The sequence below is a fragment of the Pristiophorus japonicus genome, chromosome 20 (assembly GCF_044704955.1).
Source record: "Pristiophorus japonicus isolate sPriJap1 chromosome 20, sPriJap1.hap1, whole genome shotgun sequence".
Classification (NCBI taxonomy): domain Eukaryota; kingdom Metazoa; phylum Chordata; class Chondrichthyes; family Pristiophoridae; genus Pristiophorus; species Pristiophorus japonicus.
Genome location: NC_091996.1, coordinates 94,921,430 through 94,949,402, shown reverse-complemented (window position 1 = coordinate 94,949,402; position 27,973 = coordinate 94,921,430). Strand labels below are relative to the sequence as shown.

General features: G+C 50.5%; 1 protein-coding gene across 2 annotated transcripts in view; it reads right to left on the bottom strand.

Annotated features, from left to right (window-relative positions):
- Positions 1-385: 385 nt before the first annotated feature.
- LOC139232709 (RNA-binding protein FXR1-like) overlaps positions 386-27,973 on the bottom strand; it is a 96,496-nt gene continuing 68,908 nt past the window's right edge. Inside the window, exons 12-17 of one of the 2 annotated variants that reach the window (XM_070863194.1) lie at positions 18,266-18,446; positions 14,559-14,780; positions 7,989-8,189; positions 6,488-6,586; positions 4,112-4,221; positions 386-2,440 (exon numbers count right to left, since the gene is read on the bottom strand). In XM_070863194.1, the coding sequence (XP_070719295.1) occupies positions 2,273-2,440; positions 4,112-4,221; positions 6,488-6,586; positions 7,989-8,189; positions 14,559-14,780; positions 18,266-18,446 (981 nt within the window). In that variant the 3' untranslated portion in view covers positions 386-2,272. The remainder of the gene's footprint in view (positions 2,441-4,111; positions 4,222-6,487; positions 6,587-7,988; positions 8,190-14,558; positions 14,781-18,265; positions 18,447-27,973) is intronic. The other variant, XM_070863195.1, reaches the window with a different exon arrangement.

The following is a 27,973-nucleotide window of genomic DNA, read 5'->3' as shown; positions in this document are numbered from 1 at the left end:
AGGGCCGAATGGCCTACTCCTGCACCTATTTTCTATGTTTCGATGTTAGAACTAGGGGGCATATTTCAGAATATGGGGGGGGGGGGGGGGGGGGGGGGCATTTAAAACGGAGAGAAGGAATTTCTTCTCTCAGAGCGTTGTAAATCTGTGGAATTCTCTGCCCCAGAGAGCTGTGGAGGCTGGGTCATTGAATATAGTTAAGGTGGAGATAGACAGATTTTTGAACGATAAGGGAGTCGAGGGTTATGGGGAGCGGGCGGGGAAGTGGAGCTGAGCCCAAGATCGGATCAGCCGTGACCGTATTGAATGGCGGAGCAGGCTCGAGGGGCCGAATGGCCGACTCCTGCTTCTGTTGTTCTTCAGAATGAAAGAAACGTCTCAGCCATTTAGAAGATGGAAGATCACACTTTATTTTGGAACTACCTGCATACAAAAAAACATATTGCACATCAACCAAAAGAAACAAAATAAAAAAAAATAGAACAAACCAAAAGGACAAAAAACAATTTAGTTTGGGATCTCATACACAAGACAGTTCAGAGACAGGAAACCAACCCTTTTCGCAGGTTTGCTGAATCGCGATGGCCTCCAGGGTTTCCACATGTTAAACCACCAGAGTGTACCAAACTAGATCCAAATCGACACCGTAACGCAGTTTCAAATAACCTTCAAACTGTTGAAGAAGCACGGTGGGCAAAATAAAAGATTCTAAGACAAAAAAAAAAATCATCTCGAACACAGAAAAAACAAATTTACTTCATTCGTGGTTCCAAACTAACAACCGAGACACGTGCGTGCGCGCGACGCACCCGCGGGGCCCCGAAAGCTCTCGCACTGGGCCCGGGGGGGGGGGGGGGTCAGCATCGTTCCCCACCCCTCAGCTCGCCGAGCAGCTCGAATCTGGCTGCTCCCTCTGCCAACTGCTCTGGTCGTGCGCGCCCGGCTACCGGACTGACTCCCCCGCCGTCCCGACGGTAAACCCGCAAAAGGCGGCCAAGCTGGGCGCAAAGCCCCACAGTGAGCGATCCCATGCCCCAAGCCAACTTTCAGGGTTCTGGGGATGGGGGGGGGGGGGCGCCCCCTCTCCTCCCCGAGGTCTGGTTACCGACGCTGGCTTTGTGGCGGCCGATGTCACAATACCGGTGTTGCGTGCGTGTTTGTGAGTGCGTGCGTTTGTAAATGGGGACCGCGAAATAATTTTAAAGAGGGGAGTTGGGAGTGGGGGGGGGGAAGAAATGAATTAGGGGTTTTCTTTTTGCCGTTACGAAGTTTCACGATCACATGCCAACCTCCTGCAGCACAATGGGCGACAGTATCTATATCAGCTGTGCGGGTTCAGTGTCCGACACTCCTACTGAAGAAATCTGGGCGTTAGGTTAGTGTGATGCAAAGAGCAGCTAGGACTTGAGAGTTCGGTTTTTAAATACTGTACAGTAGAATAAATTAACTTTTTTTTTTTGTTTTAAATGAAGCTGCTTTGTCCAACCTCCCTGACAAATCATCCCTCCTCTGCTATCCCTGGAGCCTCTTCACATGACCCACTCATTCTCTTTCCGTCCAGTGTTTATCCTACATTTCTAACCAGCAACGACTGAATCATACCTTGTTTTTTTTTTTAATTATTCCCCCCCAAAGTTCTTTCAGTTGTTCCTTTTTTGATTTACGAATCAGTGCAAGTAAATACGGACTGCATCATTTTATACAGCGTCTCCTTACCAGAAGTGGTTGCATACTCGTTTTGCAATATTTTTTTTGTAGAATTTTTAAAGTTTTTTTTTTGAAACAGACAGCTTTAAGTAACCGATGTTTTATTTTCAACGCTCTCTACCGGACTCGTTCTGATCTATCCATCTTCAGCTTCTATAACCAAACCTTTTTTTTTTAATATATATAATCAGTTACCGACCTCTGCCATCAAAACGTCGGAAAACAAAAAAAAATCCCACAGTTTCCCCTTACACTGTCAGAAGGCACAACATCATTATTTAAATGTCATTTTTTTTGTGTTTTTTTTTTTAAAGTGTTTTTTTTTTTAATTTCCTCGAACTTTTTAATTAAATGTCAAAAAACAGATACACAGATATATGTCTGAACACCTTCCCTCGAACCTCCACCCGGTGCGGAGGGCAAGGGCAGGGCAAGTGCTGTGTCGAGTCGGGTAGTAAGTAGTAAGTAGTATTCAGGTTCCTATCTTTGGCAAGCTTTGACAAGCACTATTGGATAAACATGATGCAAGCAGGGACTGAGATTCACGGGTGGGGACAGCGGCATTTTACGAAACACCGTTCACCACAGCCTGCTGCTTGATGGCGGATCCGGACTGCTCGTGGCCCTGCCCTCCCTCCTGTGGGCTTCCCGCAGTCTTGGTCGCGCTGCCATTCGCACTGCTGGTGGGGCCGTTGGGCACAGCGCTGGGCTCATCGCTAGGGTCCGCTCGCTCCTGGGGGGAGGGGGAAGGAACAAGCACAAACATACCGTGACTGCATTTCACTTCTGCGTGGTCGTCACGCCCATCTCCGCTGCCCCACCCCTCGCAATATCTCCAGTATCTCCACTGTACGACAGCCTGTCCGCACACTGCACTTTTAGGGGTTGGTTTAAAGTGCAGCACAATCTCTCTCTCTCTCTCTCTCTGACAGCCGTGGGCACTCTTGCTCACCTCCGAGTCCGAAGGTCTTGCATTCAAGTCCTGCTCCAGAGACTCGAGCATAAAAATCCAGGCCGACACTCCGGGCCAGTGCCGAGGGAGTGCCGCACTGCCGGAGGGCCAGTGCCGAGGGAGTGCCGCACTGCCGGAGGGCCAGTGCCGAGGGAGTGCCGCACTGCCGGAGGGCCAGTGCCGAGGGAGTGCCGCACTGCCGGAGGGCCAGTGCCGAGGGAGTGCCGCACTGCCGGAGGGCCAGTGCCGAGGGAGTGCCGCACTGCCGGAGGGCCAGTGCCGAGGGAGTGCCGCACTGCCGGAGGGCCAGTGCCGAGGGAGTGCCGCACTGCCGGAGGGCCAGTGCCGAGGGAGTGCCGCACTGCCGGAGGGCCAGTGCCGAGGGAGTGCCGCACTGCCGGAGGGCCAGTGCCGAGGGAGTGCCGCACTGCCGGAGGTGCCGTCTTTCGGATGAGGCGTTAAACCGAGGCCCCTGCTCTCGCAGGTGGCTGCAAAAGATCCCGTGGCACTATTTCAAAGAAGAGCAGGGGAGTTCTCCCCGGTGTCCTGGGGCCAATATTTATCCCTCAACCCACATAATAAAAAAATGATCACAGTGCTGCGTGTGGGAGCTTGCTGTGCGCAAATTGGCTGCCGCGTTTCCCACATTACAACAGTGACCGCACTTCAAAAGTACTTCATTGGCTGTAAAGCGCTTTGGGACGCCCGCTGGTCGTGAAAGGTGCTATATAAATGCAAGTCATTCTCGCTCTCTCTCCCCCCCGGAGGCTGAGGTTACTGAACAGCTCTGTGCCTCTCCCAAAAGTACCTTGCTGCACGGGTGCAAGGATCCATCGGATATTCGACAGTGGGAGGCATCCTGAGCTGAAGAGCTGCCCCTGGAGGGAGCCGAACTCTCGGTTACAGGATCTCAGTCCAGCACAGAGGTTGTGAGTGAAAGGAGGCAGACCCTCTCCCTCTGTCTCCCCCTCATGTCAGCCTGACCCAGGGTTGAAAGCACCCAAGAGGGGAATGAAGAAGTCCGGGGGGGGGGGGGGGGTGGCGAGATGGGGAGAATGTTTTTACGCAGCGAGTTGTTGTGATCAGGAACGCACTGCCTGAAAGGGCGGTGGGAGCAGATTCAATAGTAACTTTCAAACCGGGAATCGGATAAATACTGGACAGGGAAACATTCACCGGGCTGTGGGGAGAGAGCAGGGGGGAGTGGGACTGATGGGATCGCTCGCTCACAGAGCCGGCACAGGCTCGATGGGCCCAATGGCCTCCTCCTGGGCTGAGAGATTCTATAATCCAGCTACTGATTCTCCACCCACTCTGCCACTGCTACACGAAGCACACACTTCGACTGTGACTGCCCCCAAGCTGCATAACACAACGCCAGGCACCAGGCCTGCAGAGAGACCCCGCAGCAGGAAAGGTGATGAGGTGAGTGTGGTGAGCGGGAATCCTTACCTGTTGCTTCTCCTCCGGCTCCGGCTCCGGCGTCTTCTCGGATTGCTCCGTCTGAGTGATGCACTGTCGGCTTTGAGACTCAGCACGAGAAATGTAATCAGCCACTGTAACTGAGGGAACAGGCATCTTAGAAACTCAGTCATCAGCTCCCCGCACCTCAGTCACCAACTCAGAGGATCATCAGAAATAGCAGCAGGAGTCGGCCATTCGGCCCCTCGAGCCTGCTCCGCCATTCAGTGAGATCACGGCTGATCTTCGACCTCAACTCCACTTTCCCGCCCGATCCCTCGATTCCCTTAATATCCAAAAATCTACCGATCTCTGTCTTGAATATACTCACAGACTGAGCCTCCACAGCCCTCTGGGGCAGAGAATTCCAAAGATTCACCACCCTCTGAGTGAAGAAATTCCTCCTCATCTCAGTCCTAAATGGCCAACCCCTTATCCTGAGACTGTGACCCCCTGGTTCTAGACTCCCCAGCCCGGGGGAAACATCCTCCCTGCATCTACCCTGTCAATCCCTGCAAGAATGTTGTATGTTTCAATGAGATCACCTCTCATTCTTCTAAACTCTAGAGAATATAAGAACATAAGAAATAGGAGCAGGAGTCGGCCATACGGCCCCTCGAGCCTGCTCCGCCATTTAATACGATCATGGCTGATCTGATCATGGACTCGGGTCCACTTCCCCGCCCGCTCCCCTTATCGTTTTAAGAAACTGTCTATTTCTCTCTTAAATTTATTCAATGTCCCGGCTTCCACAGCTCTCTGAGGCAGCGAATTCCACAGATTTACAACCCTCAGAGAAGAAATTCCTCCTCATCTCAGTTTTAAACGGGCGGCCCCTTATTCTAAGATCGTGCCCCCTAGTTCTAGTCTCCCCCATCAGTGGAAACATCCTCTCTGCATCCACCTTGTCGAGCCCCCTCATAATCTTATACGTTTCGATAAGATCACCTCTCATTCTTCTGAATTCCAATGAGTAGAGGCCCAACCTCCTCAACCTTTCCTCATAAGTCAACCCCCGACAGGCCCAGTCTGCTCAATCTCTCCTCATAGACAATCCCCCCATCCCAGGAATCAGTCTGGTGAATCTTCGATGCATCGCTCAATGGCAAGTATATCCTTCCTTAGGTAAGGAGACCAGAACTGTGCACACTACTCCAGGTGTGGTCTCACCAGGGCCCTGTATAATTGCAGTAAGACGTCTTTACTCTTATACACAACTCCCCGCACCATCCTGAGCCTCAGTCACTAACTCCCCGCACCATTACTGGCTCGAACACCAGATTTTATTTTTTCGAAACAGAAGAGGTAACGGACAGCAGAATTATGAAAACACTTTCCTACTGGGATCGAGAGCAGACTATGGGGGAAGCCTACAGCCTGGTCTTAGTTCTAAATCGATTTACAGTACCAGATCTTTGGGGACGCGGGGAGGGATGAGGGAGACTGGGTATCTATATCTACACCGGCAGTAGCCCCACTCTCCCGACAAACCAGCTGTGTACGTGGAGAGACTGGAGAAGCTGGGGTTGTTCTCCTCACAGCAGAGAAGGTTAAGGGGAGATTTAATCGAGGTGTTCGGAATCACGAGGGGTTTCGATAGAGTAAATAAGGAGAGACTGTTCCCAGGGCAGGAGGGTCACTGGAGTTTAAGAAGAATGAGAGGGGATCTCATAGAAACGTTTAAAATTCTGATGGGTTTAGACAGGTTAGATGCAGGAAGAATGTTCCCAATGTTGGGGAAGTCCAGAACCAGGGGTCACAGTCTAAGTATAAGGGGTAAGCCATTTGGGACCGAGATGAGGAGAAACTTCTTCACTCAGAGTTGTGAACCTGTGGAATTCTCTGCCGTGGAGAGTTGTTGAGGCCAGTTCGTTAGATATATTCAAAAGGGAGTTAGATGTGGCCCTTACAACTAAAGGGACCGGGGGTATGGAGAGAAAGCAGGAATGGGGTACTGAAGTTGCATGATCAGCCATGATCATATTGAATGGTGGTGCAGGCTCGAAGGGACAAATGGCCTACTCCTGCACCTACTTTATGTTTCTATGTAACCAGAGGGACACAGATTGACGATAATCGGCGATGGAACCAGAGGGGGAGATGGGGAGAATGTGTTTACGCAGCGAGTTGTTGTGATCGGGAACGCGCTGCCTGAAAGGGCGGTGGGAGCAGATTCAATAGTAACTTTCAAACCGGGAATTGGATAAATACTGGACGGGGAAACATTCACCGGGCTGTGGGGAGAGAGCAGGGGGGAGTGGGACTGATGGGATCGCCCGCTCACAGAGCCGGCACAGGCTCGATGGGCCCAATGGCCTCCTCCTGTGCTGCGTCGTTCTGTGGTTGGCAAAGAATCTGCGAACTCACCTGGTTGTCTGTCTCTGCTCAGAGAACTGTCCAGTCGGTTACCGCGATTGCGACGTTTTCGGCTCCTGTTCCGTCGTGGGGGCCTCCCCTCACTCTCGTCTGCGGGGAGGGGGGCAAACGAGAGTTTAGTCCGGCCTCATCCATTTCCCAGTTACACAAAACCCATCATTTCCTGACACAAACCGGCAACACCCCCTGACGAGCTTTAATCTCGTGTCTCCTTTCTTTTTCGAACACTAACTTTAACAGCTAAACGTTAGCGAGCAGGTGCAGCAAGCAATCAGGAAGGCCAATGGTGTGTTGGCCATTATTGCGAAGGGGTTAGAGTATGAGAATAAGGAAGTTTTGCTTAGGAAGTTATACCGGGCCCTGGTGAGACCACACCTGGAGTACTGTGCACAGTTTGGGTCTCCTTACCGAAGGAAGGATATACTTGCCATAGAGGGAGTGCAACAAAGGTTCACCAGACTGATTCCTGGGGTGAGAGGGGTTTCCCATGATGAGAATGGAATAGATTTCTTCCTATATTCTCTGGAGTTTAGAAGAATGAGAGGTGATCTCATTGAAACATACAAAATTCTTACAGGGTTTGACAGGGTAGATGCAGGGAGGATGTTTCCCCCGGGCTGGGGAGTCTAGAACCAGGGGGTCACAGTCTCAGGATAAGGGGTCGGCCATTTAGGACTGAGATGAGGAGGAATTTCTTCACTCAGAGGGTGGTGAATCTTTAGAATTCTGGTCCAGTCGAGAAGGCCATTAATAAAGCACATAGGATCCTGGTAAACAGAGGTAGAAAATACAAAGTTCAAGGGGAGAACCTGTTCCCGGGGCAGGAGGGTGGGTAACCAGAGGGACACAGATTGACGATAATCGGCGATGGAACCAGAGGGGGAGATGGGGAGAATGTGTTTACGCAGTGAGTTGTTGTGATCGGGAACGCGCTGCCTGAAAGGGCGGTGGGAGCAGATTCAATAGTAACTTTCAAACCGGGAATTGGATCAATACTGGACGGGGAAACATTCACCGGGCTGTGGGGAGAGAGCAGGGGGTAGTGGGACTGATGGGATCGCTCGCTCACAGAGCCGGCACAGGCTCGATGGGCCCAATGGCCTCCTCCTGGGCTACAGGATTCCATGGTTGTAGAATTCTGGTTCAGGTTGAAGCTCCCTTAGCCGACACCATTCCCGGCCAGTCCGACATGAACAAATTGAAGTTGTTCCTCGATACCGACTCCTGCAATCGGTGGCCTGACCCCGCGATCCATTCTCCTCCCCCTGACCCCGCGATCCATTCTCCTCCCCCGACCCCCCCTGCCGCTCTCCCAGCTCCGATATCCCCCTTGCTCAGTACCTGTACCATCCAATTTAACGTGACCCCCCCCAACGTCCGGAAAAATCCCTTATCCGGCACAGGCCGGGTGCCGAGGGGTTTCCGGATCAGGGAGGTTCAACCTGTGACAAGACGCCTCCCGCCCGTGACCGGAAGCAGCCCCGCCACGTACCCACGCCGTTCTCGGTGACCGAGGCGCTGTCGGACTCCACCACCCCGTCCATCATGGTGGCGTCTTCGTCCGTGCGCCGCCGCCGGGACCTGCGGCGCCGGCTGGTGCTGGCCAGCGAGTCGCTGGCGTCCGTGTCGCCCGCCTGCTCCGTCTCCGCGTTCTCCAGCAGGCTGTACGGGTTGCTGTCGGGGTCTTTCAGCACTGGAAGGCACGAGCGAGCAAAGACAGAGTTACCGGAGGAGAGAAAGCGACCGTGCATCGCGGGGCGGCGGGGGAGTAGCTGGGCAAGGCTCGGCCGTCAGACAGGGGCAGCGATACCCTGCCCACACACTGGGCCCCGTTTCTCCAGCAGCCCCGTCCTGATGTAGCTGCGCTGGCTCCCGTCACCCAACCATTTAAATAGAAAAACTTCGCCCTCGTGTCCCAATGCGGCCTCTGCCACCCAACCTCCGCAGCCGGCTTCAAGTCTCACTCTCTCTGGAGCCCTTTGGTCTTCCAACTTGGTCCCCCCGTGCACCCCGCTCTCCCGGCCTCTCAAGATCCAGAGACTAGAACACATAACCCAGGTGCACTGTCGGAGGGGGGGGCGGAGCCGAGAGACGAGACGCTAATCAGAGCTCCCGTCTACTCTCAGGTGGATGTAAAAGATCCCTCGGCATTATCGCGAAGAGGAGCAGCGGAGATCTGGTCAACTGTCCATCTCTCAACCAACTCCACTAAGAACAGATTATCTGGGCCTTTATCACAGGGCTGCGTGTGGGAGCTTGCCGTGAGCAAATTGGCTGCTGCGTTTCCCACAATACAACTGACTGCACTGCAAAAGTACTTCATTGGCTGTAAAAGCGCTTCGGAACGTTCGGTGGTCAGACACATAGAAACATAGAAAATAGGTGCAGGAGCAGGCCATTCGGCCCTTCTAGCCTGCACCGCCATTCAATGAGTTCATGGCTGAACACGCAACTTCAGTACCCCATTCCTGCTTTCTCGCCATACCCCTTGACCCCCCTTAGTAGTAAGGACTTCATCTAACTCCCTTTTGAATATATTTAGTGAATTGGCCTCAGCTACTTTCTGTGGTAGAGAATTCCACAGGTTCACCACTCTCTGGGTGAAGAAATTTCTCCTCATCTCGGTCCTAAATGGCTTACCCCTTATCCTTAGACTGTGACCCCTGGTTCTGGACTAACCCCAACATTGGGAACATTCTTCCTGCATCTAACCTGTCTAACCCCGTCAGAATTTTAAACGTTTCTATGAGGTCCCCTCTCATTCTTCTGAACTCCAGTGAATACAAGCCCAGTTGATCCAGTCTTTCTTGATAGGTCAGTCCCGCCATCCCGGGAATCAGTCTGGTGAACCTTCGCTGCACTCCCTCAATAGCAAGAATGTCCTTCCTCAGGTTAGGAGACCAAAACTGTACACAATACTCCAGGTGTGGCCTCACCAAGGCCCTGTACAACTGTAGCAACACCTCCCTGTCCTCAAATCCCCTCGCTATGAAGGCCAACATGCCATTTGCTTTCTTAACCGCCTGCTGTACCTGCATGCCAACCTTCAATGACTGATGTACCATGACACCCAGGTCTCGTTGCACCTCCCCTTTTCCTAATCTGTCACCATTCAGATAATAGTCTGTCTCTCTGTTTTTACAACCAAAGTGGATAACCTCACATTTATCCACATTATACTTCATCTGCCATGCATTTGCCCACTCACCTAACCTATCCAAGTCGCTCTGCAGCCTCATAGCATCCTCCTCGCAGCTCACTCTGCCACCCAACTTAGTGTCATCCGCAAACTTGGAGATACTACATTTAATCCCCTCGTCTAAATCATTAATGTACAATGTAAACAGCTGGGGCCCCAGCACAGAACCTTGCGGTACCCCACTAGTCACTGCCTGCCATTCTGAAAAGTACCCATTTACTCCTACTCTTTGCTTCCTGTCTGACAACCAGTTCTCAATCCACGTCAGTACACTACCCCCAATCCCATGTGCTTTAACTTTGCGCATTAATCTCTTGTGTGGGACCTTGTCGAAAGCCTTCTGAAAGTCCAAATATACCACATCAACTGGTTCTCCCTTGTCCACTCTACTGGAAACATCCTCAAAAAATTCCAGAAGATTTGTCAAGCATGATTTCCCTTTCACAAATCCATGCTGACTTGGACCTATCATGTCACCATTTTCCAAATGCGCTGCTATGACATCCTTAATAATTGATTCCATCATTTTACCCACTACCGATGTCAGGCTGACCGGTCTATAATTCCCTGTTTTCTCTCTCCCTCCTTTTTTAAAAAGTGGGGTTACATTGGCTACCCTCCACTCGATAGGAACTGATCCAGAGTCTATGGAATGTTGGAAAATGAGTGTCAATGCATCCGCTATTTCCAAGGCCACCTCCTCAAGTACTCTGGGATGCAGTCCATCAGGCCCTGGGGATTGTACATTAGAAGTAGGCTTTGTACATTAGAAGGCACTATATAACTCCCAGCTCTTCCCGTCAACAGCAGGGCTGTTACTCAGGAAGGATATCAAACAAGCCAATCAGCCACCATCTGATCTGACCCCGTGAGAGAATGGCGAGCATATCCAGGTTACTCAGGGGCAGAGCCACACCTCAAATCATTTGACATCTGCTCATCTGCTACAAGCGATTGTCAAGCACCATGTGATGGGCATGATCATCGGACTGTCCTCTCGAAAACAATTCTTTTTAAAGTAAAGGGAGGGGGGGTGGGCACCACAGACTTTGGACAAACTTTGTGCTTAAGGAAGGTTGGTACTGGGGGATCATAGAAACATAGAAAATAGGTGCAGGAGCAGGCCAGTCAGCCCTTCTAGCCTGCACCGCCATTCAATGAGTTCATGGCTGAACATAAAACTTCAGTACCCCCTTCCTGCTTTCTCGCCATACCCCTTGATCCCCCGAGTAGTAAGAACTTCATCTAACTCCCTTTTGAATATATTTAGTGAATTGGCCTCAACAACTTTCTGTGGTAGAGAATTCCACAGGTTCACCACTCTCTGGGTGAAGAACTTTCTCCTCATCTCGGTCCTAAATGGCTTACCCCTTATCCTTAGACTGTGACCCCTGGTTCTGGACTTCCCCAACATTGGGAACATTCTTCCTGCATCTAACCTGTCTAAACCCGTCAGAATTCTAAACGTTTCCATGAGGTCCCCTCTCATTCTTCTGAACTCCAGTGAATACAAGCCCAGTTGATCCAGTCTTTGATAGGTCAGTCCCACCATCCTGGGAATCAGTCTGCTGAATCTTCGCTGCACTCCCTCAATAGCAAGAATGTCCTTCCTCAAGTTAGGAGACCAAAACTGTACACAATACTCCAGGTGTGGCCTCACCAAGGCCCTGTACAACTGTAGCAACACCTCCCTGCCCCTGTACTCAAATCCCCTCGCTATAAAGGCCAACATGCCATTTGCTTTCTTAACCGCCTGCTGTACCTGCATGCCAACCTTCAATGACTGATGTACCATGACACCCAGGTCTCGTTGCACCTCCCCTTTTCCTAATCTGTCACCATTCAGATAATAGTCTGTCTCTCTAGTTTTTACCACCAAAGTGGATAACCTCACATTTATCCACATTATACTTCATCTGCCATGCATTTGCCCACTCACCTAACCTATCCAAGTCTCCCTGCAGCCTCATAGCATCCTCCTCGCAGCTCACACTGCCACCCAACTTAGTGTCATCCGCAAATTTGGAGATACTGCATTTAATCCCCTCGTCTAAATCATTAATGTACAATGTAAACAGCTGGGGCCCCAGCACAGAACCTTGCGGCACCCCACTAGTCACTGCCTGCCATTCTGAAAAGTACCCGTTTACTCCTACTCTTTTGCTTCCTGTCTGACAACCAGTTCTCAATCCACGTCAGCACACTACCCCCAATCCCATGTGCTTTAACTTTGCACATTAATCTCTTGTGTGGGACCTTGTCGAAAGCCTTCTGAAAGTCCAAATATACCACATCAACTGGTTCTCCTTTGTCCACTTTACTGGAAACATCCTCAAAAAATTCCAGAAGATTTGTCAAGCATGATTTCCCTTTCACAAATCCATGCTGACTTGGACCTATCATGTCACCATTTTCCAAATGCGCTGCTATGACATCCTTAATAATTGATTCCATCATTTTACCCACTACTGAGGTCAGGCTAACCGGTCTATAATTCCCCGTTTTCTCTCTCCCTCCTTTTTTAAAAAGTGGGGTTACATTGGCTACCCTCCACTCGATAGGAACTGATCCAGAGTCAATGGAATGTTGGAAAATGAGTGTCAATGCATCCGCTATTTCCAAGGCCACCTCCTTAAGTACTCTGGGATGCAGACCATCAGGCCCTGGGGATTTATCGGCTTTCCCCAACACAATTTCCCGACTAATAAAGATTTCCCTCAGTTCCCCCTCCTTACTAGACCCTCTGACCCCTTTTATATCCGGAAGGTTGTTTGTGTCCTCCTTAGTGAATACCGAACCAAAGTACTTGTTCAATTGGTCTGCCATTTCTTTGTTCCCCGTTATGACTTCCCCTGATTCTGACTGCAGGGGACCTATGTTTGTCTTTACTAACCTTTATTCTCTTTACATATCTATAGAAACTTTTGCAATCCGCCTTAATGTTCCCTGCAAGCTTCTTCTCGTACTCCATTTTCCCTGCCCTAATCAAACTCTTTGTCCTCCTCTGCTGAGTTCTAAATTTCTCCCAGTCCCCGGGTTCGCTGCTATTTCTGGCCAATTTGTATGCCACTTCCTTGGCTTTAATACTATCCCTGATTTCCCTAGATAGCCACGGTTGAGCCACCTTCCCTTTTTTATTTTTACGCCAGACAGGAATGTACAATTGTTGTAATTCATCCATGCGGTCTCTAAATGTCTGACATTGCCCATCCACAGTCAACCCCCTAAGTATCATTCGCCAATCTATCCTAGCCAATTCACGCCTCATACCTTCAAAGTTACCCTTCTTTAAGTTCTGGACCATGGTCTCTGAATTAACTGTTTCATTCTCCATCCTAATGCAGAATTCCACCATATTATGGTCACTCTTCCCCAAGGGGCCTCGCACAATGAGATTGCTAATTAATCCTCTCTCATTACACAACACCCAGTCTAAGATGGCCTCCCCCCTAGTTGGTTCCTCTACATATTGGTCTAGAAAACCATCCCTTATGCACTCCAGGAAATCCTCTTCCACCATATTGCTTCCAGTTTGGCTAGCCCAATCTATGTGCATATTAAAGTCACCCATTATAACTGTTACACCTTTATTGCATGCACCCCTAATTTCCTGTTTGATGCCCTCCCCAACATCCCTACTACTGTTTGGAGGTCTGTACACAACTCCTAACGTTTTTTGCCCTTTGGTGTTCTGCAGCTCTACCCATATAGATTCCACATCATCCAAGCTAATGTCTTTCCTAACTATTGCATTAATCTCCTCTTTCACCAGCAATGCTACCCCACCTCCTTTTCCTTTTATTCTATCCTTCCTGAATGTTGAATACCCCTGGATGTTGAGTTCCCAGCCCTGATCATCCTGGAGCCACGTCTCCGTAATCCCAATCACATCATATTTGTTAACATCTATTTGCACAGTTAATTCATCCACCTTATTGCGGATACTCCTTGCATTAAGACACAAAGCCTTCAGGCTTGTTTTTTTAACACCCTTTGTCCTTTTAGAATTTTGCTGTACAGTGGCCCTTTTTGTTCTTTGCCTTGGGTTTCTCTGCCCTCCACTTTTCCTCATCTCCTTTCTGTCTTTTGCTTTTGCCTCCTTTTTGTTTCCCTCTCTGTCTCCCTGCATTGGTTCCCATTCCCCTGCCATATTAGTTGAAATCCTCCCCAACAGCACTAGCAAACACTCCCCCTAGGACATTGGTTCCGGTCCTGCCCAGGTGCAGACTGTCCGGTTTGTACTGGTCCCAATGCCCCAGGAATTTGAATCCCTCCCTGCTGCACCACTGCTCAAGCCACATATTCATCTGAGCTATCCTGCGATTCGTACTCTGACTAGCACGTGGCACTGGTAGCAATCCCGAGATTACTACTTTTGAGGTCCTACTTTTTAAATTTAGCTCCTAGCTCCAGAACATCGGAACAGGAGGAGGCCATTCAGCCGCTCGAGCCAGTTCCCGATATTCAATCAGATCACGGCTGCTCTGTATCCCAACTCCATCCACCCGCTGTGGTTCAATCACCGTTAATGCCCTTAGCAAACAGCGATCCAGCCATGCTCAGTTTTGACATTTTCAATTGGCACCCAATCTCAACAGCTTTCTGCCGGGGGGGGCGGGGGGGGGGGGGGGGGAAAGCATTCCAGGTTTCCGGAAGATTTTTCCGGTTCTGCAGACTGTAATTCTCTTCCTCACAGGAGAACACACCCCACTCGAGAGCGGGTGGGATAGTCTGCCACTACCGCTCAGAGAAACACCGCTGCTTTATCGCCCACGCCAGTCACCCCGAAATAAAACTTTCAGTTAACAACGCTCACAAATCCGACTGGAAGTTTCGGGAGTTTTTCTGAACAGCTGCGGTTACCTGCACTGATTGAGGAAGTCCCACCTCGCCCCCCGCCGCGACCTCTCCCGGAGGGAGGACCCCCTCTGCCAGGACCTCCGGTCGGCCTCCTGCGGTTAGTGTCCGAGCCCTGCCTGCGATCCCGATCACGGTCCTCGTCTGCATGGCCCAGCGACCAGTCACTCAGCTCATCCCTGCGCTCAGACTCCGTCTCGGAAGCGTTGGAGAAGTCGGAGTTGGTATCTGCAGCGAGGACAAGTCAGGCATTAAAAAAAAACTTGGATTTATATAGCGCCTTTCACAACCACCGGACGTCTCAAAGCGCTTTAAAATAATAATGACTTGTATTTATATTGCACCTTTAACGTAGGAAAATGTCCCGAGGCGCTAAACAACAGTGTTACAGACAAACCGGTAAATTTGACACCGAGCCACAGAAGACATTAAGGCACATGATCAAAAGCTTGTTTAAAGAGGGAGGTTTTCAGGAGCGTCTTAACGGAGGAGGGAGAGGTAGCGAGGGAGTTCCAGAGCTTGGGGCCCAGGTAACAGAAGGCACGGCCACCGATGGTTGGGCGATTGTAACGAGGGACGTTCGAGAGGCCAGAATTTGAGGAGCGCAGACATCTTGTGGGATTGGGAGGCTGAAAAAGATTAGAGACGGAGGGGAAAGTCCATGGAGTGATTTGCTTTACAGCCAATGAAGTACTTTTGGAGTGTGGTCACTGTTGTAATGCAGGAAACGTGGCAGTCAATTTGTGCACAGCAAGCTCCCACAAACAACAATGTGATAATGACCAGATAATCTGTTTTTTTGTTATGTTGATTGAGAGCTAAATATTGGCCCCAGGACACTGGGGAGAACTCCCCCTGCTCTTCTTTGAAATTGTGCCACGGGATTTTATACGTTAATCTGCGAGGGCAGACGGGGCCTCGGTTTAACGTCTCATCTAAACGACGGCACCTCCAACAGTGCAGCACTCCGTAAAGAATTAGTACTCGGTAAAATAACGGGACTAAAGTTGGACAAATCTCCGGGACCTGATGGCATGCATCCTAGGGTTTTAATAGAAGTGGCTGCAGAGATAGTGGATGCATTGGTTGTAATCTACTAAAATTCCCTGGATTCTGGGGTGGTCCCAGCAGATTGGAAAACCGCAAATGTAACGCCCCTATTTAAAAAAGGAGGCAGACAGAAAGCAGGAAACTACAGACCAGTTAGCCTAACATCTGTCGTTAGGAAAAAGCTGGAGTCCATTATTAAGGAAGCAGTAGCAGGACATTTGGAAAAGCATAATTCAATCAAGCAGAGTCAGCATGGTTTTAGCTGGAATTCTTCAAGTAAGAAGTAGGGTGGACAAGGGGGAACCAGTGGATGTGGTGTATTTGGATTTCCAGAAGGCATTTGACAAGGTGCCACATAAAAGGTTACTGCACAAGATAAAAGTTCACAGAGTTGGGGGCAATATATTAGCATGGATAGAGGATTGGCTAACTAACAGAAAACAGAGAGTCGGGATAAATGGATAATTTTCCGGTTGGCAAACAGTGACTAGTGGGGTACCGCAGGGATCAGTGCTGGGACCCCAACTATTTACAATCTATATTAATGACTTGGATGAAGGGACCGAGTGTAATGTAGCCAAGTTTGCTGACGATACAAAGATGGGTGGGAGAGCAAGTTGTGAGGAGGACACAAAAAATCTGCAAAGGGATATAGACAGGCTAAGTGAGTGCGCAAAAATTTGGCAGATGGAGTATAATGTGGGAAAATGTGAGGTTATCCACTTTGGCAGGAAAAATAGAAGCGCCAAATTATTTAAACGGAGAAAGATTGCAAAGTGCTTCAGTACAGAGGGACCTGGGGGTCCTTGTACATGAAACACACAAACTTAGTATGTAGGTACAGCAAGTGATCAGGAAGGCCAATGGAATTTTGGCCTTTATTGCAAGGGGGATGGAGTATAAAAGCAGAGAAGTCTTGCTACAACTGTACAGGGTATTGGTGAGGCCACACCTGGAGTATTGCGTGCAGTTTTGGTCTCCGTATTTAAGGAAGGATATACTTGCATTGGAGGCAGCTCAGAGAAGGTTCACTCGGTTGATTCTGGAAATGAGGGGGTTGACTTATGAGGAAAGGTTGAGCCTATACCCATTGGAGTTCAGAAGAATGAGAGGTGATCTTATCGAAACATAAGATTGAGGGGCTCGACAAGGTGGATGCAGAGAGGATATTTTCACCCATAGGGGAAACTAAAACTAGGGGACATGGTCTCAGAATAAGGGGCCGCCCATTTAAAATGGAGATGGAGGAATTTCTTCTCCGAGGGTTGTAAATTTATGGAATTCTCTGCCCAAGAGAGCTGTGGAAGCCGGGCCATTGAATATATTCAAGGCGGAGATAGACAGATGTTTGAGCGATAAGGAAGTGAAGGGTTATGGGGAGCGGATGGGGAAGTGGTGCTGAGTCCATGATCGGATCAGCCATGATGGTATTAAATGGCGGAGCAGGCTCGAGGGGCCGAATGGCCGACTCCTATTTCTGATGTTCTTGTGTTCAAACATGGTGAGGGGCTTTCGAGCACGAGCTGCCAAACAAGCCACTGAGAAAGTCAGTGCAAGGCCCCCCCCAACATCATTCACCAGCTCTCTCCCCCGCATTCTCCTTCAGCTGGCAGTGTGGCTCAGTGGGTGGGGCTCACACTCGGAGCCAGGCCCCGGGTTAAAGCCCCACTCCGGGGTCGGAGCCTGTAACCTAGGCCGACACTCCCAGCCCGGGAACGGCATCGATGCTCACCGACCGGGGGTGCAGATGGAGAATGAGCTGAGGCAGCAGGGGACAGGGTGGAACCGGGTGGGGGGGGATTAAACAAAGCACGCGAGGAGCTGCGATGGATTCGATGACAACAGCAGCTTGCGTTTATCGTCCCAAGGTACATCACAGGAACGATTATCAGGCAAGCTGTGACACCCCGAGCCACATAAGGAGATATTAGGACAGGTGACCAAAAGCGGAGTCAAAAAGGTCAGTTCCAAGGAGCGTCTTGAAGGAAGAGAGAGAGAGGCGGGGAGGTTTAGGGAGGGAGTTCCAGAGGTAATGATCCAGGCAGCTGAAGGCACGGCCACCGATGGTGGAGCGATGGAAATCGAGGGATGTTCAAGAGGCCCAGAATTGGAGATTCAACATTCACTCCCTCCACCACCTTCAACACTCACTCCCTCCACCACCGGCGCACCGTGGCTGCAGTGTGTACCATCTACAAGATGCACTGCAGCAACTCGCCAAGGCTTCTTCGGCAGCACCTCCCAAACCCGCGACCTCTACCGCCTAGAAGGACAAGGGCAGCAGGGGCATGGGAACACCACCACCTCCACGTTCCCCTCCCAGTCACACACCATCCCGACTTGGAAATATATCGGCCGTTCCTTCATCGTCGCTGGGTCACAATCCTGGAACTCCCTCCCTAACAGCACTGTGGGAGCACCTTCACCACACGGACTGCAGCGGTTCAAGGCGGCGGCTCACCACCACCTTCTCGAGGGGCAATTAGGGATGGGCAATAAATGCCGGCCTTGCCAGCAACACCCACATCCCACGAACGAACTAAAAAAAAAATGATATTTGACTTTATAAAAAAAAAGGCAAAACTGAAGCTGCGCAGTAAAGAAAAAAGTCAAATGACCCGACGCGTCTCAAGAAGGTAAACATCAGGTTAGCAGACACGAACCTCGCCGGCCGCGCCCTCGGCCGCTGTAGGACCGCGAGCTGTGCATGGAGGAGGCGGTGCTGTCATCGGTCGTGTAGCCACGCTCCTTGTCTGCGCGGTTAGACAGGGGCCGATATCCCATGCCGATCTGTCGCAGTTGCTCATCTATCTGCAGTCTCTCCATTCGCAGCTGCTCCACCTCCTGCCGGGGGGGGGGGCGGCACAGGAACAAGTATGAAAAAATTAAACAAGCAATCGAACAGTTTAACCCCCCCACCCCCACAATCCCACAATTTTTACTCTCTGCTCCTGAAGGCAAGGCTTGCTCAGTGACATACAGTTCCATACCACTGACTGTCCTTCAGTACTGTGTCCAGCTGATCGTTCTTCCTTTGTGAGCAAGTTTAGGTTTGCCCATGCCAATCCTGGTGGCCAGGCACTTGCACTTGCCAGCAGTGCTCAGAAAGAAAGACAGATTTCTACAGTGCCTTTCACCACCGATGTAATGTAGGAAACGTGGCAAACAATTAAAGTCCAGCAAGCTCCCACAATCAGCAATGTGAGAATGTCCAGATAATCTGCTTTTAGTGATGCTGGTTGAGGGATAAATATTGGCCCCAGGACACCGGGGAGAACTCCCATACTCTAAGTACGACTCGAAGTCGTACCTCGCGATCTTTTGCGTCCACCCGAGGGGGCAGACTGGGCTTCGGTTTAATGTCACATCTGAAAGTCGGAACCTTCGACAGCGCGGCGCTCCCTCAGTACTGCCGCTCCGACAGTGCGGCGCTCCCTCAGTACTGCCCCTCCGACAGTGCGGCGCTCACTCAGTAGTGCCCCTCCGACAGCGCGGCGCTCCCTCAGTAGTGCCCCTCCGACAGCGCGGCGCTCCCTCAGCGCCGCCCCTCCGACAGCGCGGCGCTCCCTCAGTACTGCACTTGGGTGTCAGCCTAGATTTTTGCGCTCGAGTCTCTGGAGTGGGACTCGAATCCACGACTTTCTGGCTCAAGGCGAGGGCACTACCCACTGAGCCATGGCTCTCACGGTCCAAAGACAGTTATCACCCGCTCGAAATATAGAAACACATTCAATAAGGTTATGGCTGATTATTCCCTCAGTACCCCTTTCCTGCTTTCTCTCCATACCCCTTGATCCCTTTAACCGTAAGGGCCACATCTAACTCCCTTTTGAATATATCCAACGAACTGGCCTCAACGACTGTGGTCGGGAATTCCACAGGTTCACCACTCTCTGGGTGAAGAAGTTTCTCCTCATCTCGGTCCTAAATGGCCTACCCCTTATCCTTAGATTGTGACCCCTGGTTCTGGACTTCCCCAACATCGGGAACATTCTTCCTGCATCTAACCTGTCCAGTCCCATCAGAATTTTATATGTTTCTATGAGATCCTCTCTCATCCTTCTAAACTCCAGTGAATACAGGCCCAGTTGATCCAGTCTCTCCTCATGACAGCCCAGCCATCCCGGGAATCAGTCTGGTGAACCTTCGCTGCACTCCCTCAATAGCAAGAACGTCTTTCCTCAGACTAGGAGACCAAAACTGAACACAATATTCCAGGTGAGGCCTCACTAAGGCCCAGTAGAGCTGCACTAAGACCTCCCTACTCCTATATTCAAATCCCCTAGCTATGAAGGCCAACATACCATTTACCTTCTTTACCGCCTGATGTACCTGCGTGCCCACTTTCAGTGACTGATAAACCATGACACCCAGGTCTCGTTGCACCTCCCCTTTTCCTCGTCTGCCGTCATTCAGATAATATTCTGCCTTCGTGTTTTTGCCCCCAAAATGGATAACCTCACTATTATCCACATTATACTGAATCTGCCATGATTTTGCCCACTCACCTAACCTGTCCAAGATACCCTGCAGCCTCTTAGCGTCCTCCTCACAGCGCCACCCAGCTTAGTGTCATCCGCAAACTTGGAGATATTACACTCAATTCCTTCATCCAAATCGTTAATGTATATTGTAAAGAGCTAGGGTCCCAGCACTGAGCCCTGCGGCACCCCACTAGTCACTGTCTGCCATTCTGAAAAGGACCCGTTTATCCCGACTCTCTGCTTCCTAACAACCAACCAGTTCTCTATCCACGTCAGTATATTACCCCTAATACCATGTGCTTTGATTTTGTACACCAATCTCTTGTGCGGGACCTTGTCAAAAGCCTTTTGAAAGTCCAAATACATCACATCCACTGGTTCTCCCTTGTCCACTCTGCTAGTTACATTCTCAAAAAATTCCAGAAGATTCATCAAGCAGGATTTCCCTTTCATAAATCCATGCTGACTTGGACCGATCCTGTCACTGCATTCCAAATGCGCTGCTATTTCATCCTTAATGATTGATTCCAACATTTTCCCCACTACTGATGTCAGGCTAACCGGTCTATAATTACCCGTTTTCTCTCTCCCATCTTTTTTAAAAAGTGGTGTTACATTAGCTTCCTTCCAGTCCATAGGAACTGATCCAGAGTCGATAGACTGTTGGAAAATGATCACCAATGCATCCACTATTTCTAGGGCCACTTCCTTAAGTACTCTGGGATGCAGACCATCAGGCCCCGGGGATTTATCGGCCTTCAATCCCATCAATTTCCCTAACACAATTTCCTGTCTAATAAGGATATCCTTCAGCTACTCCTTCTCACTAGACCCACTGTCCCCTAGTACCTTCGGAAGTTTATTTGTATCTTCCTTCGTGAAGACAGAACCAAAGTATTGGTTCAATTGGTCTGCCACTTCTTTGTTCCCCATTCACCTGAATCTGACAGCAAGGAACCTACGTTTGTCTTCTTTAATCTTTTTCTCTTCACATATCTATAGAAGCTTTTGCAGTCAGTTTTTATATTCCCTGCAAGCTTCCTCTCATACTCTATTTCCCCCCTCCTAATTAAACCCTTAGTCCGCCTCTGTTGAATTCTAAATTTCTCCCAGTCCTCAGGTTTGTTGCTTTTTCTAGCCAATTTATATGCCTCTTCCTTGGCTTTAACACTATCCTTAATTTCCTTTATTAGCCATGGTTGAGCCACCTTCCCCATTTTATTTTTACTCCAGACAGGGATGTACAATTGCTGAAGTTTATCCATGTGATCTTTAAATGTTTGCCATTGCCTATCCACCGTCAACCCTTTAAGTATCCTCTGCCAGTCTATTCTAACCAATTCACACCTCAAACCGTCAAAGTTACCTTTCCTTAAGTTTAGGACCTTAGTTTCCGAATTAACTTTGTCACTCTCCATCTTAAGGAATTCTACCATATTATGGTCACTTTTCCTCAAGGGGCCTCGCACAAGATTGCTAATTACACATCACCCAGTCTAGGATGGCCAGCTCTCTAGTTGGTTCCTCAACATATTGGTCTAGAAATCCATCCCTAATACACTCCAGGAAATCCTCCTCCACCGCATTGTTACCAGTTTGGTTAGCCCAATCAATGTGTAGATTAAAGTCGCCCATGATTACTGCTGTACCTTTATTGCACACATCCCTTATTTCTTGTTTGATGCTGTCCCCAACCTCACTACTACTGTTTGGTGGTCTGTATACAACTCTCACTAGCGTTTTCTGCCCTTTGGAATTCCGCAGCTCCACCCATACCGATTCCACATCATCCAGGCTAATGTCCCTCCTTACAATTGCATTAATTTCCTCTTTAACCAGCAACGTCACCCCACCTCCTTTTCCTTTCTGTCTATCCTTCCTAAATGTTGAATACCCCTGGATGTTGAGTTCCCAGCCTTGGTCACCCTGGAGCCATGTCGCCCTGATGCCAATTACATCATATCCGTTAACTGTTACCTGCGCTGTTAATTCGTCCACCTTATTCCGAATACTCCTCACATTGAGGCACAGAGCCTGCAGGCTTGTTTTTTTTAAAAACACACTTTGCCCCTTTAGAATTTTGCTGTATTGTGGCCCTTTTTGTTTTTTGCCTTGGGTTTCTCTGCCCTCCACTTTTACTATTCTCCTTTCTATCTTTTGCTTCTGACTCCATTTTATTTCCCTCTGTCTCCCTGCATAGGTTCCCATCTCCTTGCCATATTAGTTTAACTCCTCCCCAACAGCACTAGCAAACACTCCCACTCGGATATTGGTTCCGGTCCTGCCCAGGTGCAGACCGTCCGGTTTGTACTGGTCCCACCTCCCCCAGAACCAGTTCCAATGTCCCAGGAATTTGAATCCCTCCCTTCTGCACCACTCCTCAAGCCTCACTCATCTGAGCTATTCTGTGATTCCTACTCTGACTAGCACGTGGCACTGGTAGCAATCCTGAGATTACTACTTTTTAATTTAACTGCTAGCTCCCTAAATTCATCTCGTAGGACCTCATCCCGTTTTTTTAACCTATATCGTTGGTACCTATATGTACCACGACCAACAGGCTGTTCACCCTCCCTTTTTAGAACGCCCTGCACCCGCTCCGAGACATCCTTGACCCTTGCACCAGGGAGGCAACATCCTGGGGTCTCGGTTGCGGCCGCAGAAACGTCTATCTATTCCCTTTACAATTGAATCCCCTATCACTAATGCTCTCCCAATCTTTTTCCTGCCCTCCTGTGCAGCAGAGCCAGCCACGGTGCCATGATCTTACCAGTTCAGAGCAGACTGTGGGTGGTAATTTACTGGTTGGATTTGCAGTGGAGAATGGAAGCTGGCAGACAATGCCAGAGCTCACTCAATGCCTCAAAACCGCTGCTCTTAAAATCAACCAGCAGAAAAAGTAACTACATATCGATCCACGCCTTGTAAATCTCGGGCGAAATGATCGAGGCACGAGTGCCCGCGTGTTCGAAGCAACGTTCTGTCTACGCTGTGCATCCACGCAGCTGCCTGGCGGCCCCAATGTTCGACTGTGATCGGGCTGTGCAGCTCCTTAAAGGGGCCACGCATCCAAAAACAATTAATGGAAACACTGGTCACAGTACAGAGTAACCAGAGACATTTATTGGCCATGAAACGCTTTGGGACATCCCGAGCGGTACGATGCAAGTTCTTTCAAGTACATCGTAACGGTTTACGATACACTGACTGTTGCTACTTAAAACACACACTTGGGACACATTTCAGACGCACGGACAGAAACAAATTTCCATCAGGTACGTAAGGCTGCTGTTCAAGGGCATGGCCTGCAGGGGGCACAGTTGCTGTTCAATCGACGGCCAGGAGCACTTTTATAGAAAGAGCACGCTTTCAGAATTCACATCATTAGGCCGCCCCTCGGAATCGAGGAAGACTTGCTTCCATTCTTAACATGAGTCCTTAGGTTGCTGAACAGTCTGATACGAGAGCCACAGTCCCCATCACAGGTGGGACAGACAGTGGTTGAGGGAAGGGGAGGGTGGGACTGGTTTGCCGCATGCTCCTTCCGCTGCCTGCGCTTGGTTTCTGCACGCTCTCGGCGACGAGACTCGAGGTGCTCAGCGCCCTCCCGGATGCACTTCCTCCACTTGGGGCGGACTGGTCTTTGGCCAGGGACTCCCAGGTGTCGGTGCGGGATGTTGCACAGCAGTCCACACGCTGATATCAAACAGCGAGAGGGGGTTACTGAGGAGCAAACCTCGGTGGTGCCAGGACTGGGTGAAGAAATTTCCCCTCCAACCCTTCCACCAATTATTTTAAATCTATGCCCCCTGGTTTAAGACGAAGGGAAGTGGGTCCTTCCTATCCAGGCCCCTGAATATTATACACCTCAATAACATCTCCCCTCCGCCTCCTCTGTTCCAAAGAAAACAACCCCAGCCTATCCAATCTTTCCTCAGCTAAAATGCTCCAGCCCCGGCAACATCCTGGTAAATGTCCTCTGTACCCTCTCTCGTGCGATCACATCTCTCCTGTAATGCGGTTTTCTTGTTGGTGGTGGGGAGGGGGGAAAAGACCATCGTTATTGAGAAAGGATTCGAGCTGCCGCCAAGGGAGACAACTGCGGAGTGGGAGATCGATCCCCCTCTCCCCACCCAAACCCGCCACCTCTACCGCCTAGAAGGACAAGGGCAGCAGGCCCATGGGAACACCACCACCTCCACGTTCCCCTCCCAGTCACACACCATCCCGACCTGGAAATATATCGGCCGTTCCTTCATCGTCGCTGGGGTCAGATTAAGAACATAAGAAATAGGAGCAGGAGTCGACCATTCGGCCCCTCGAGCCTGCTCCGCCATTTAGTATGATCGTGGCTGATCTGATCATGGACTGAGCTCCACTTGCCTGCCCGCTCCCCATAACCCCTTATTCCCTTATCAGTTAAAATCCCAGAACTCCCTCTCTAACAGCACTGTGGGAGCACCTTCACCACACGGACTGCAGCGGTTCAAGAAGGCGGCTCACCACCACCTCCTCGAGGGGCGATTAGGGATGGGCAATAAAGGCTGGGCATTGCCCACATCCCAGGAAGGAATGAAAAAGCTCACCCCCTAGTTTCCCCAGGGCACTGACTGCCGAGGCCCATCATTGCCCTTGCTGAGACAAGCCAAGGGCATGTTGCCAAGTACCAGACTGTGTCGTACGCTTGGCTTCTGAACAAACCCAACACCCAAATGGCAGCGAAGGAAAAGTTGCAATTGAGGGAAATTAAATCAAAATGTAATGGGCTGGGAACATGCAGGAGGTCAGTGTCTGAAATGGATGGCTATTTAATCGTTTAGGTGGGACCCGTCAGGGCCTTTCAGATGCTGACTGACCTGTGCACTCTCAGATAAACCACGGCCCTGTCAGCCGTCTCGAGTGAATGTAAGAGATCTCATGGCACTTCCACCGATGGTGGAGCGATTATAATCAGGGATGCTCAGGAGGGCAGAATTAGAGGAGCGCAGACATCTCGAGGGTTGTGGGACTGGAGGAGATTAGCGATAGGGAGGGGGCGAGGGCCATGGAGGGATTTGAAAACAAGAATGAGAATTTTGAAATTGAGGAGTTGCTTAACCGGGAGCCAATGTAGGTCAGTGAGCACAGGGGGTGATGGGTGAGTGGGACTCGGTGCGAGTTAGGACACGGGGCAGCGAGCACAGGGGGTGATGGGTGAGCGGGACTCAGTGCGAGTTAGGACATGGGGCAGCGAGCACAGGGGGTGATGGGTGAGTGGGATTCGGTGCAAGTTAGGACACGGGGCAGCGAGCACAGGGGGTGATGGGTGAGCGGGACTCGGTGCGAGTTAGGACACGGGGCAGCGAGCACAGGGGGTGATGGGTGAGCGGGACTCAGTGCGAGTTAGGACACGGGGCAGCGAGCACAGGGGGTGATGGGTGAGCGGGACTCGGTGCGAGTTAGGACACGGGGCAGCGAGCAAAGGGGGTGATGGGTGAACGGGACTGGGTGCGAGTTAGGACACGGGGCAGCGAGCAAAGGGGGTGATGGGTGAACGGGACTGGGTGCGAGTTAGGACATGGGGCAGCGAGCACTGGGGGTGATGGGTGAACGGGACTGGGTGTGAGTTAGGACACGGGGCAGTGAGCACGGGGGGTGATGGGTGAGCGGGGCTCGGTGCGAGCTTGGCTGGTGAAACGCACAATCGCGGACGTTACAGGTGCAAGCAACATGCTCAAAACCACAAGACGAGAGGCGAGGGGAGTGCGAACAAGTCAGCAGATTCTGACCTACACGAGCAGCTGGACGTCAAAGAAAACAAAATAAATCTTTCAGCATTACGGGCAGCCACAGGAGGCCACATGCCTGCATCTCAGTGGCGTTTGGTGGGAGGGGGACGGGGAGACATCCCAACAGTGCTGTACAGAGCAGCTCTCTCCCCCACGGGGCGAATCAGACGCTTGATGTCCCCTGGGAGCGCCGCCAGAGGTCGCGACACCGAGTCATATTTAGACACACAATTGATGAGTTGCAGAAATCCATTCCTGGGAATGAGCAAATGCCAGTAATTAAATTAAGAAATGTCAAACACACTCACACTCACAGGAAAAAAAGCCCCACGCGCTCATGCAGAGTGGAAGGGTGCACAGTTCTAAATTAACGCCACCCCCCTCTCCACCAACGCTAAATCAATTGGCTCATTTCCAGCTTCCAAGTGCGCAGACGTGTGCTGTGTGTGTGCTGGGGATACACACTTTGCTCCGCGCTTGCCGCTGCCCTGTTTCTGTCCTTATCAGGCCCAGTGCTGTAGCCCAAGCTTGTCGCCACCACCAATTGCTTAACAGCATCACTCTAGCACTTAAACGCAGCAACATTACCCCTTCTGTGCCGAGGTGCAGCATACTACATGCAATTATGTTTCATCATACGACGCAGGAGGCCATTGGGCCCATCGAGCCTGTGCCGGCTCTGTGAGCGAGCGATCCAATCAGTCCCACGCCCCCTACCCTTTCCCCACAGCCCGGTGAATGTTTCCCCTTCAAGTATTTATCCGATTCCCGGTTTGAAAGTTACTATTGAATCTGCTCCCACCGCCCTTTCAGGCAGCGCGTTCCCGATCACAACAACTCGCTGCGTAAAAACATTCTTCCCATCTCCCCCTCTGGTTCCATCGCCGATTATCGTCAATCTGTGTCCCTCTGGTTACCGACCCTCCTGCCCCAGGAACAGTCTCTGCCTATTTACTGTCAGAGAAATTTACAGCACGGAAGGAGGCCATTCGGCCCATCGTGTCAGTGTCGGCCGACAGCTACCCAGCCTAATCCCACTTTCCCGCTCTGGGTCCGTAGCCCTGTAGGTTACGGCACTTCAGGTGCACATCCAAATGTGGTGAGGGTTTCTGCCTCTACCCCCCTTTCAGGCAGTGAGTTCCAGACCCCCACCACCCTCTGGGTGAAGAAATTTCCCCTCAAATCCCCTCTAAACCTCCCCCTGATTACTTTAAATCTCTGCCCCCTGGTTGTTGATCCCTCTGCCAAGGGAAACAGATCCTTCCTATTCACTCTATCCAGGCCCCTCATCATTTTACACACCTCAGGAAGGTCTCTCCTCAGTCTCCTCTGTTCCAAAGAAAACAGACCCAGCCTATCCAATCTTTCCTCATAGCCAAAATTCTCCACTCCCGGCAACATCCTGGTAAATCTCCTCTGTACCCTCTCCAGTGCAATCACATCCTTCCTGTAATGTGGTGACCAGAACTGCACGCAGTACTCCAGCTGTGGTCTAACCAGTGTTTTATACAGTTCAAGCATAACCTCCCTGCTCTTGTATTCTATGCCTCAGCTAATAAAGGCAAGTATCCCATATGCCTTCTTAACCACCTTATCCACCTGGCCTGCTACCTTCAGGGATCTGTGGACCTGCACTCCCAGGTCCCTTTGTTCCTCGACACTTCTCAGTGTCCTACCATTTAATGTGTATTCTCTTTGCCTTGTTAGCCCTCCCCAAATGTATTACCCCACACTTCTCCAGATTGAATTCCGTTTGCCACTGTTCCACCCACCTGACCAGTACATTGACATAAGAATATAAGAAATAGGAGCAGGAGTCAGCCATACAGCCCCTCGAGCCTGCTCCGCCATTCAATAAGGTCATGGCTGATCCAATCATGGACTCAGCTCCACTTCCCCGCCCGCTCCCCATAATCCTTTACTCCCTTATCGTTTAAGAAACTGTCTTATTTCTGCCTTAAATTTATTCAATGTCCCGGCTTCCACAGCTCTCTGAGGCAGCGAATTCCATAAATTTACAACCCTCAGAAGAAATTTCTCATCTCAGTTTTAAATGGGCGGCCCCTTATTCTAAGACCATGCCCTCTAGTTCTAGTCTCCCCCATCAGTGGAAACATCC